General features: G+C 36.8%; 1 protein-coding gene across 6 annotated transcripts in view; it reads left to right on the forward strand.

Annotated features, from left to right (window-relative positions):
• LOC128991305 (matrix metalloproteinase-2) overlaps positions 1-13,108 on the forward strand; it is a 38,205-nt gene that overhangs the window by 12,002 nt on the left and 13,095 nt on the right. For all 6 annotated transcript variants that reach the window (XM_054414096.1, XM_054414097.1, XM_054414099.1 and 3 more), the window contains exons 2-5: positions 2,954-3,083; positions 8,341-8,448; positions 11,816-11,984; positions 12,888-13,024. In XM_054414096.1, coding sequence (XP_054270071.1) covers positions 2,954-3,083; positions 8,341-8,448; positions 11,816-11,984; positions 12,888-13,024 — 544 coding nt within the window. The remainder of the gene's footprint in view (positions 1-2,953; positions 3,084-8,340; positions 8,449-11,815; positions 11,985-12,887; positions 13,025-13,108) is intronic.

Consider the following 13,108-nt stretch of genomic DNA (forward strand, 5'->3'; position numbering starts at 1 on the left):
AAATTGAACACATTCAAAAGGTTTTTATCACCTTTCTTTTCCACTTGCAACAATCCTAAGTATTTCTACTCAAGAGTAACCTAAATACAGATCAATGATTGGAAAAATTTAAAATGTCTCTTTATTGGAAAGGTTAAGAAACGTCAACCATAGCTTATTACGCATCTTTAAATGCCTACCAACATTATAATCCACTTTTTTCATCCAATCAATAACTAAACGAATCGTAATCTCTACAGATGGTTTCCGAACGTTCAATCGCTCCAACCTTGGTACAGACGGATGTGGAGTACGATACAGCCTCAGTCACGGAGCCGTTCATCATAACAATCGTGAGAACATCGATATAAACTGGCGAATCATGACTCACAATGGAGATGGAGGATCAGTCTGTTCAACTGGGAAAACTTGCTGAGGACGAGGAAAACATATCGACTTTCCCAGTCTTAAGAACATCTATGTAACTTGTAGATTGAGAGTGACTATGACAAGGGATGATCTTTCTCTTCAACTGGAAAATTTAGATGTAGGCGAAAAAGTTGCAATTAGCCTAGAAAACCAATCACCGCCAGTGTTGTGAGTCACAGTAAAAGTGAGGATCGGTTTGTTCAAGTGAAAAGAATGGTCGTGCATTAATTGCGCTAAATAGATCCTTAACTGCACCAAGCCCTCAATGGGTCCCAAAAAATGTTCCTATTAGCGCCAAGCCTAAGACAGGTAGGGGTGAGTTGCCGGCAGAAGGATTCCTAACAAGTCTGAAGGAATGTCCTTGTTTACTTGTCATCCTAACCTAAACTATCATAACCTAACTTAACCTAACCTAACCTACTCAATTATACAGTCAAAGAGGGTCGCCACTTTTTGCAGTTAATGAATGTATCGGGTGGCTCCCTGGAGTAGTTGTCGAAATTCAGGAATACCCGACTACCTGACTCAGGTTAGTTGGCACAATAAATGCCCACCCAAAAGGATTGCTGTAGCTGAAGAAAAACTTATCAACTTTAACTTTCTCAATAGTGAGACTACCAATATTGGCAATATTACTGACAGAGTGTGAAAGACTGAGTCAAAAGAGATCAATAACCAGCATATTGTGGGTGACAATGATAAGGAATGATCGGTATATTCAACTGAGAAAACTGGATGTAGCAGAGAACCACTTATTTACTAACCTCCCCAGTATTGAAAACCCCAACCCAATATAACGACTGAGTTGAATGTCCGTGTAAAAACACGCTGCTACAAACTTAGCATTCGATAAACGGTCCAAATGAAGTATTCCTCCAATGATTGTTGCGTCCAATGGACGTGGGGATGGACCGAGTCCATCGCGGAAGAAGCATGTAACGTGTAGCGTGCTGACTGCTGACCAGAACTTCCGGTCACTCTAGACCTTCACGACAAGGGCGCGTGATCCCATACATTAACATTGCTAGTTCATCACAGACTTGGCTAATTAGCAAACCCTCTGTCTTGCAGTCTGTTGGTTAATCACTGAAACACATCAAGGAGATACAAACAACAGTTTGTTACTTAAAACCCTTGATAATCATGTAAAGTGATTTCTCACAGTTAAATCGTGGTTTGACGGAATTTTAGAATAACTGCCAAGTATTGGTTTTTTTAAGAGGTATGACTTATGTCTATGTGTTTTATACAGTTTACTTGAATAGAGTCATCACACTACTATAGGAAGCGTTTCAGATTTGAAAGCTTTGTCTCTTACATAATAAAAAATCAATTTTGGAAGTCTATAGAATTTCATCCTCCAAATCACAAATTTCTAGAATGGTTTTCGTTGGAAAGTTATTTACTTATGTATGTAAATCAAATAGGATAATACACGTTACTTGGTTCTTATCTAAATATAGCCAAATGGTTGGGGACAAACTTTAAAAATAATAATTTACCATTTACCATCGGAGTCTTCACCGCAGTCCTTGAAGACCGGGGAATCGTTAATGTTTTTCATCGTTCCTCTTACAGTACTTGCTTCTTGATTGTGTGTAGTGTTGTAGTGTGGGTGAATGTATGATTTGTGTTTGAGTGTTAATTTAAGAGAAATGTATGTTCTTCCTGATATTCTGTAATTTTGTAGTAAGGTTGATTTATGAGGAGGTGTTTGAGCTGTTTTTTTTTTTAAGACAGAGACGATGTTATTTATGAGACACAAAGAAACTTGATTTCATCTAAACGTTCTCGCACTCTGTAGGTAAATGCGACAAGGCTCAGGAATTCCTGATGTCACTGTATAAGAAAGTATGTCATAAGTGACGTGCATTTATCGTTTAAGACTTTTATGAAAATCAAGCCAACTTATCGTAAACTTTCAACCAAGGAAGAGGAGTATTTGACTAACCACCACCAAAACACCACTGGGTACTTTTAGGCCGGGGCCACACTTGTAATTTTCAACCAGCGAGACTGTTTTTCCGTTTTCACGTGCGACGCACGTGAAACCGTTTGCAAGTGGCCACACTAGTCTTACGAGATAGGTTTTTCGGGCAAACCAGCGAGACTGACAGAGCATGCCACACTGGCAATAAAAATCGTCCGTGTCCGTGATACCCACCCCCCCCCCCTTCCACGCTCTCTGTACAGGTTAAAACTAGAAACGTCCGTGGAAAAAGTTCAGCGAGATAGGATGAGTGTGTTCACTCCCATAAGCCGCAATGCCCCGCGACTAGTTTTACGTGCAACGCCCGTGGGATGTTAGTAGAGAATACACGTGCAATTCCGTTTGTCAGTCTCGCTGGTAAAACCAGTGAGACTGACAAACGCGTTCACGGACGTTTTTACTCTAGTGTGGCCTGCCCCATATACCGTAATGTATCTCTCAAACCCACGGGTAACGCCCGTGGAAAAAATTCAGCGAGATAAGATGAGTGTGGCCCCGGCCTTAGTAGTACCATTACTTCTGAATGAATTGTAACTGAGCTATTACTTTTTTCAGATGTACCTGTCCCAGTTCGGATATCTTAGTCCTGCAGTCAGCAATTCTCAGTCTGAACACATAATGTCTGAGGATGTCCTTACCAAAGCCATCCAGGAGTTCCAGGCCTTTGCAGGAATCAACATCACAGGTATATCCGATTTGATTTCTTAGATTTACGTCACGTATGTGAAACCATTTATAATATAATTTTCATCATAATATAGCACGGGTATTTACATTATTTGGGGCTTATCCCAACTCCATGCGGTGGTGAGAAATCTGTCAAAACCGATTGTACAACTCCGCGCGGTGGTCACTTCGGGTCCCTCGCGGCACATGTCCAACCCCGCGTGTTATTTATATGTTCTAAATTACATGGAATGCCATTATTGAAACGCTAGATAGTATCATTTTGAGTTGGATATTGACGTTGATTATCCAAATCCTTTCAAGAAATATCCTGGACCAGAACAATTTCAGCCCAAACCTTCTCCAAATCAAGAAATTGAGATCGAATTTCCACAGCATTCTTACGAGCCGTAATATCCGGCTCGAAGGACCAACATGTTGGGTATCTGCGTTGCGTTGAAGTAAAGGTTGAAATAAACTTATAATAAAAAATGACTAAAGAGCTATGTGGACTGTAAAATATTGTGTATATATTTAAAACAATGAATATAACAGATGTTAATTAAATCAGCACCAAACAAATGTAGTAGAGGAAACAAGCAATTATAATATGGCAAAGAGTATCAAACAGATATTGTGCTGGTAGAGGGGTTCTTATTGTAACAGTTTTTCGTGTATGATGTAATACAAGAAGGAAACAATTTTGATTGCTATTTTATAAAGATAATCAATGTACTAAATTTACGTTTTGTGAATATTTGAGCTTTTAGGGCAAAAAGTGTGGCGGCTTAGGCTTTGGTGACAATAATGTTATTGTAAGTTTTATTTTTAAACCCCCCTCTAATGTTATTTTTGATATCTCTTCGCAACAAATCTGATTTCTAACAATCCAAGAAAATGGGAACACGTTACTTATGTAAACTTATAATGGTGCCTAGAAAGAATATAATAAATTATATGTTGTACATTGTGGAACAGTGTACTTTTAGTGATTATCTCATATATTGAATATCTAATTAAAAAGTCATTTGCAATCATCGGTTATTGTACTTGAGCCCTACGCTGACAATGGCAAGACTTGAAAATTAACAATGGAACTACATACGACATCTGTTAGGAGATATGATCACTACTTAACTATTAATTTTGTTGTTTCTTTTGTGGGGACTTTTGATGTACATAAAAAAGTATGGATATTTTCAAGAAGATCACGGCTACTAATATTTTAATGGCACGATTATGTCAATTAAAGCTATTTCCTCACTATCGCGTTATTACCAATCATCTCTCTGGTTGTAGAATTTGTAGTACCGGTACTCATTTGAATTCAAATAGTTAATTGTTCTGATTTCTGTGGTGGTTCTTTCTCTCTCCATCAAAAGGTATAAGCACAAAATAGAGTTTCTCACTCTTAACTTCACAATTCCTAACCTAACCACATCAGCTTCTTTTGCATGAAGCAAGTTATTGTGGTGACCCTCTTCCTAAGATCCAGAAATATAGCACAAACTAAGAGGCTAGCTTATCACGTTTGATTACACAATTTGAAAACAGTAACATTACATTTCCTAGAACACAAAACAATCCAACAATAGAAACGAGAGAAACAATCACCCGTAAATGCAACAATTAAATCCGTTATATGTCAACAATGAGGCATTATTTGGCAACAACCGTCGCGCCGTGGCGGGTAGAGCTGTGATGGATTCCGCGGACGTCCGATCCAAGGTTCGCGCACCAGTGGCTCACACCCATTGTTCCGCGGGCTTCCGTAACAGTCAAGGTCCTGATGCAAGTTCAAGGATGTCCTCATCCGAGTACCTGTCTACATGTCAAGTGGGGACAGTTCTGTCCTGATAACCGGTCCCAGTGTGGACACAACCTTGATTTCTTGGACGGTACCCACTCACTTGTTGAGATTTGCACCTCAGATGAATCTTCAGATAGAATGTAATACATTATTATGTTAACTTCGAAAAAATATTTCTGAAAGAAAAAGAAAAAAAACAATAAGCATCATAGGAACAATTTTTGTCTGTACAACACGCATTGGTGTGGATGTGGATGTTACCTTACTTTTTTCCCACAGATTAAAGAATAGGGTGTCTACTCTTCTGTGGTATTACGAACAGAAGGGCCAATATTTTAGGCTTAAAGGTTTGATTGTAGATTCATTTGCTACTTTTCACGTCTCTCCCGTGACAATTCGTACCTTTATCATTGTTAACATAAATCAGGCGCTCCAAATAGATTTTTGGGAATCTTCTCCAAAGGCGCTATCCTCAGTGTCCTAATGGGACTCCTAATTGGAATTCATCATCATCAAACTGAAATAATGATTCAACAAATACCGAAACAAAAATATTATTTATGACTGTGTTCAAAGTTGGTTAAATCTGTTATTGGATGGGACAGGTTTTCTAGTATTCTTCGAATGTCGGATTTACAAACCGGCTTTGACCAGCGTCCAAAAGTCAACGATACTATGCTATGGCATGTAAGGTATTTAAAATGTTTACATAATTCAAAATTTTAGCTCATATTCACAATTATTCTTTATTATATTCTTAAAGTTTTCGGTAAAAAAAATCTATTCATTCGAACATTTTAGCACCATAACCTAGAGAGAATAACAGCGTTACTGTTAGTTTACATCGTCAGACCATAGATTAAAAGAAGTAGACATGTCTATACTCCTTTTATCTATGGTCAAACTAAGATAGATTTTGTAAAAACTAGCTCGATCTACCCGACATGAATCAAACGTGAACTAAATACGTCTATCAAATGATTTAGCAGAATGTTATTGCCTATTGTTCGAGCGTGGGATTCTACAATGCTGCAAGCCACGTGTAAGATCAGTATCAAATACTTTGCTGTTTTGCAATTGTTCTCCTTATAGCCAGTTATCCTTGGAATGTTAAGGGATCATTTGCCTCAAACAGTGCAATGGTTACAGTGTAGTTTGGGTCCGTGGGTTGTATATAATGGTATCAAGGATCGTCGTCGAAATGTGGTTTTGAATAATTGGGTAGGCTACGTACCCAAGAGATGGGCTATGGGCCTATTGGCTGTATAGTCCAGCCAACGGTCCAGCGATTGCAGCACATAGCGGTGAGTAGTACCGAAAGTGACACATTGGAAAAGCTAGTTTAGCAAAATCCGTAAACCTCTGTTACAATCACCCACTGCAGTTGTGATTCAAGATGATTTACTTTACACTTTACACAACCGCCATTGAAGCGCCATCAGTGAGTGGAAACCTTGCTGTAATCTATTGGTGACGATGGTTTAAAAATGTAAGTTTCCCAGCCCTATACAATACTGATTCAAGGTCTTTTTCCCGGATATCAAAACTCAAGAACAATTTGATACACAAAGAATCTCCGGTTCCTGACCTGGATGATGCCTAGTTATTTAATTTGATTTACGGTTACACATTATTGCGCTTGCGATTAATTAAATCCGTTATGTAAGGAAAACACGTTTTTCATCTCACTTGGTTTGGATTTGCTTTCAAAACGTGATCGGAAAAGGTTGCGGTAGGTAAACTACATTTAATGTAAACATATCAGTGACAGCTAGAAAAAATAATCTTGATCCAATAACAGCTGTTCGTTATTTCACAGATGGCGTACAGTATGTGATAAACATTGGGAGAAAACTTGAAAAAAATCGCACAAAACTGGGGTTTTGATCGTCCGTAATTTTATTTCCAAAGTGGTGAGGCCATATTTTTTGGCTAAAGACAATCTCGCCAATCCAGTGAATGCATTTAAATTATTTGAATCGTGATAGGTACTCTCGTTTTTCAAGAGAAGGCCGCGTAAAATGCCTTCTAAGTAACGGTAAACTGCGTTATCCATAAAGATTTGGAACGATTAGTCACCCATTTAATGATCTATAGAGCTGGATAAACAAGCATGAGTAATGTCTAACAGCTCATCACAGGTGTGCTGTGAATCAGCCTGCGTAGTGAGGAGGTCTGCATGTGAATCAGTCTTGCTCAGCAGTCACTGGGAGACCGCAACGGTGCTGAACCAAACTGTTCTCGTCAGCGTCTCGAATAACATCGAATCCGTTCTGTGTTTGTGAAATTCAGACTCACAAAATATTGTTCATGACTCATCAAACATCTACGAATGAAAACTAAAGTCATATAATGAATTTGTATTTAAATCAGTCTATGGAACATTCTGTCAAGGGTGTTAATCCACATTCATGTACACAATCTTTTTATATTGAGAAAGGATGTTGGAATAAATACTATATTCCAATGCTGCTCAAGTGGGAACTAAAATACGAGTAACTGTATGCTTGGTATTTACTTGTTATTATAACGACTTAAAAAGTATAATATATTCATTGTATAAAACTTATTTTTATCTGAAAATCTAACATAAGCGAACGATAAAATTCATATACATTTGAAATCTTAAATTTTAAACTATAATTAAGATTTGTTTTCATAAAGAATAGACACATTTTTGGCCCACACTTTAAAGGTTACAGGAGTAGATTGAGTCCCCGTGATTAGCTTGAGTTTTTTTTCTAGAAAGATTATCTTTGGATAACAATACAAGCATTTACTATATACTAGTTAATTTTATATTGAAGCGTTCTTGTGTGGTTTTGGAGAAGCTTCAAAAAATACATTTGATATTCCCATGTTGTTTTGTAGATAATATAAGTAGAATGTTGCAATATGCTTGTTTATACAGTAGATATATTTTGATCAAATTATTTTTTCAAAATAAGATATTATCAATACCTTTGCTAATACTGTAAATAAGAAATAAATCAGACATGTCTTACTCGTCTTAAGAAATGTAATTTTGTAAAAATCCTCTCGGCAAATTGGAAATTTGATAGGTTGCAGGTATGCTTGGACGAGGGGTATTTTCATTGTAAGTTTGTTGAAAAAACACAATATTTTTTGCAGCAAATACCGCAGTACTTACATTAGGAGTATCATAAGGTTAATATAATATGAATTGGTTCAAGTTTAAATATATTTTAAATATATCTGGATACATTTAAACTAGTGTAATTTTGGAGTTAGTTTAGTAGGTATTGCAGCAACTAGGATATTTATAATATCCTATTAATCCAAATTTTTCACATTTCTTAAACTGTTTAAATGGAAAGGTAAATGACAACAATTCAAAACATGTAGGAATCCACTATAAAACATTATGTTCTGTTTTCAGCTCGGTCATCATCAAGTGTTTTCTGAAGGTAATTTATTCCACTATTTATTTTGTATTTGTTTCTAGGTGATCTGGACCAAGAAACACTACAGCTGATGAACACTCCAAGGTGTGGGGTAAAGGACAAGATTGGCTTTGGAACGTCCTCCAGGAGCAAACGTTACGCGCTGCAAGGTAATTGATAACTGTCTGACCCTTGGTGATAACGGAACAGTTTGAATCTGATCACAGACAATAGACCATTGATTATAAAGTCCGTGATCTGATCCACACCGCAGGTTGTACGTACATCAATATCATATGGGTGGCTGTGGCGTTAACCACAGGACATCATCTAAGCGTAAATTATACTAGCGAACTATATATTTTCCTTGTAAAATAAACTTGGGCTCTTTATTGTATTAAAGTATTCATTTAATCAATAATATTTGTAACTTTTGTGGAAGATTTGAATCAATTTTTTGACTGAGTACTTATGGGTTTTGTGTAGTTTTTAACCTTATCAAAAGCCACTCTCCTCAGATCAAACCGGTGAGCTTAGATTATTAGGCACTACAACTAACACAACTAATTCACCCGCTTAAAATATTTGCTAACTCAGCCATACCTACAGTCGATAAACTGGAAAATCAGATTGTACAGGACAAAACCAATACTGTAATAGCTGGATCACCACAAGGTAAATCAACACGTATGGTTTAGGATTTAGGATAGGACACGAAGATCAAATTCAAACTATTGAACCAATTCTTGGATTGAAAGACTCAAAATATAGATTTATCAGAGGTCAATTCATTGATATCTTTCCTATGAGGAAACTGAGGATAAAATTCGCTCTTTCGGGAATTTTGTAGCAGCGTAAAGGGAAATTGCAGATGTAGTGATGCGATTGGTTGGTTATAAATTCATTCATGTAGGCCTATAAATAATTTAAATAACTTGTAAATCTGAACTACTTCTTGTGAAGTTTATTCTCACTTAACGAAATTGAATACAAGTTTGAATTTATTTGAAGTTCATGCAACGGTTCATTGTGGAATAGATTTGAACAAATAAACATGTGAAAAGAATATACCCAAAAAGTTTAGTAATTAAATTATTTATCTCTGCAAAAATATGAACTCATTACTTATGTATTTTTTGTGCGTTCTCGGAAAATTTGATTTTATATAGATGTCTAGATATGAATTAATCTTTTCCATGAAGGAAAATCCAACCAAAAATAGCCAATAGGCAACCTATTATATACAACACAGGCTAAAGTAAAATGTAAAATATAGCAAACTGTTGGCCTGCCTCGTTGCAGATCTAGTGCGCCGCCATAGTCATCATGCATAGAATTTATGCTCCGTCACAACAAGTTTTTGCCACTCGTTCTCCTGAAGAAACGCATTAGTGATCCTCTAGTCGATCTCAACCAGCGACCACAGAATTATCTCAACTATAACCTCAAACTGTCAGTCACAAACCTACTAAAAATAAAACGTTTTGCTTCAATAAAAAAAAAAAAAACATTACACAATACTCACACAAAATACACATTATTTAAAAAGTGTATCGCCCTTGTTGATCTAATATTCCTTTTCAGTACCAATTTATTCAAGTTTCTATTAATTTGTAGTTCCAATCACTGATCAACCGGATCAATTAAATAGGCCAAACGAATAATACAGCTTGGGAATTTGTTGAGTACAAAAACAAGTAACACATAATGAGATTTACATCTCGGTTACTGGTAGACCCATTGATTATATTATTAAAAGCATCATGTTTCGTATATAATCAATGGTTGTACATGTATACTCACTAATCACAGTGATCAAGTAGGATTTATCCTTTCGATTCTCAGAGCTAACGGCTTAGGATTAAAATAGCCACTTTAGCATATGTCACAAAACCTCATCGATTTTACAGATGTGTTCACTTAATAAACCGGAAACAGTTACAATGGCGGGTGATGGAGCTGGCTTCCGGTCACCGACCTTCGCTATTGAGTACGTTGGTCGTCTCTGACATTGAGCTATTCTGAAGGTGTTGGGGCGACCGTGGCAGTTTTGTGCCAAATAATGGGAGAGTACACTTTTCGAATGCAACAGTGAGAATACTTTGAAACTCAAACAAACTTGGAATTATTTTCCGATAAAACATTTTAGACCATGTCGAGTTTCTGGTGCTATTAATTCTTTAAAAGGCAAGAGACCTTGCCAGGTAGAAATACCAGTAGACCACCTTGCATTAAGTGCTCGTGTGATTAAAAACCTCTGGCAACTTTATTCTTCAATCACATTCTCTTGTAGAGAATACCAGAAGGAGCTGACAGTGACATTGCATCGTGCCTGGGAATACTCTTCATTCTCTCAATTCCTACAGAAACAGAAGACTTCGACTTGCTTAAAAGTGGGTGCTTGCCCTTTGTGTGTGATGAAGTTTGAAAAAATATTATACGTTGGCTTTTGTCTGATGTATTGCCAACTACTTTGACATCACCAATGATGTATAATAAATCATTCAAATAACACAAGGGCCCCTTGCACGTATTTATAGGGTTCAAACCTTTTTCAGGGGAAAACGAATCCAATCAAAATACCCATTTACATTATTAGGGTTATAATCTTAACTCTAATAACATTTTTTTTTTTTTTTTTTTTTTTTTACCAACAGTGTTGTCAGAGTTGTTCAAAACAATTATTAGGTTTAAATGAAACTACTAATTTAGGCTACAATAAATAACATTTGTTGATTTCAGATCTACACCATTTTACCTCTCAATTAGGTTAATTATAAAAAAGTAGCCTATTTTTCCATTTTCATAAACATGTTTATCTCTTGTTTACAATCTGATTTTGGTTAAAACAGGCCTGTGGTTTTAGGTGATGGGCTACGGGCCCAAGATAATTGCATCCCTCTCTAAACATTGAAGGGTAATTTTTCACTTCCTTGCGCCCCCAACAAACCTAAAACCGATTGCGGCCCTGGGTTCAACATTGAAATGGATCAGCTGTTAGTTTACAATTCACATCTAAACTGCTATAAAGAAAGCTGGTCAGCTTCACCATAGACAAATAGAATAAGACCGTCAGCTGTGCTGCAGTTATTGCATAAAAGTTCTGGCGTCCACCACTAGGCTTGCCGTGTAGTTACGGCGCACACCGCTGCAGCCTGGAGTCGCATACGGCTCCTGCGCTCCTCGCCTGCAGTGGTGTGCGCCATAACTACACGGCACTCCTAGCGATGGGCGCCGGAACCTTCCTTTGATAGTCTATACATATTTATTCTATTTGTCTATGGCTTAACTGAATCTTCGTAAGTAAACTTTGGAAGTAAACAAACACAAGGGGGGGGGGGCTAAGTCCAAAAGGAAGTTACCTTCTTCGTTAACATTTTATCCCTCCACTAGATCAAAAGCTATAAAATTACACTTCAATGGTAAAAATCGTGCAGAGAAACCCCTTATTGTATTAGGTATATCCTGGTAGATCAATAGGCAAAATACTTTCAGACTCTATTTACAGCTTGTTGTCATCAATTTAAACTTTTCCAGGAAGCAGATGGAAGGTGAAGGATTTGACATACAAGATCTCAAAATACCCGAGGAATCTTGCCAAAGCAGAAACTGACAAAGTAGTGAAAGAAGCATTTGGAGTCTGGGCTTCCGTCACGCCTCTTACATTCACTCAGAAGAAGAGCGGCTCTGCCCACATAGATATTAGGTAAGCTATATGCATAGAGTAATGGAACACACTTACGTTGTTACACTCCCACCACCGGTAATTAACCGTTGAAATAAGGAGTATACATAGTGTAAATCCAGAAATCTTCAGTTGACTCATACAATTAAGGAGATTGGCTTACTAGAGCCCTAGAGTAGGGATGAAATGAAAGAGAGTAGTTATCACATATCCTACTCTTCAGTTAATATATAGAAATAAGCAATAAATCATCCAGCCTAGAGATAAGTGTATTAAACACTCCTCAGTATGAATACAAAAGAAAAGGGCTTATCCTCACTGGAGATGAAGGGTTATGCATTCATTTAACATTATACAATGATTTTTACAGGCAAAATGTGATTTTAGATCATATAAGCAGTGTGCATAGTGATAAAACACTCAGTAGCATTTAATTAAAACAAAACTGGAGTAAAAAATTAATTTAATTAAAAAATCTTCATTGGATAACTTTTAAAGATATTAAAATTAAATTTGCCCTTACATAAATATTTAAGTAGAACCTATTGCTCCAAAATCAACATGAAACTTAAAAGTTATTTAAAAGTTTAACTACAACCTAGCGCTCCAGAATGAAATCTAACTTTCTTTACATAGTCGCTTAACTACAACCTAGCGCTCCAGAATTAAATCTAACTTCCCTTACTTAAACGTTTACTACAACCTAGCGCTCAGAAAAGCTGCCCATACAAACTTGTTTTACTACAACTCCTTTGTGCTTAAGAATATGATAAAACTGCAGAGTTTCAAATAAAAAAATTACACTTCCTTAATACCGTAATACAAATGGGTCTACTCCTTATTTAACAGTCTTTTATCACATCTTTAAAGCCATATTTACCTGAGAATCCTAGACCTCTTACAGTAGTGTTGGATTGTTCGTAGGTTTGAGCGAGGTGAGCACGGGGATGGAGATCCATTTGATGGCCCCGGAGGTACTCTTGCACATGCTTTCTTTCCCGTCTACGGCGGAGACGCTCACTTTGACGATTCAGAGAAATGGACTGTCAACTCTTACAGAGGTATTGTGATTAGAGCTTTAGGTGAAGCGATAAAAAAGCTTATGGTTGTAGATTTTTAAGTAACTTAAAATATTATATAATAAG

Source organism: Macrosteles quadrilineatus, unplaced genomic scaffold (genome assembly GCF_028750875.1).
Source record: "Macrosteles quadrilineatus isolate MER2022 unplaced genomic scaffold, UCM_ALF_1.0 Scaffold_4__1_contigs__length_99947679, whole genome shotgun sequence".
NCBI lineage: Eukaryota > Metazoa > Arthropoda > Insecta > Hemiptera > Cicadellidae > Macrosteles > Macrosteles quadrilineatus.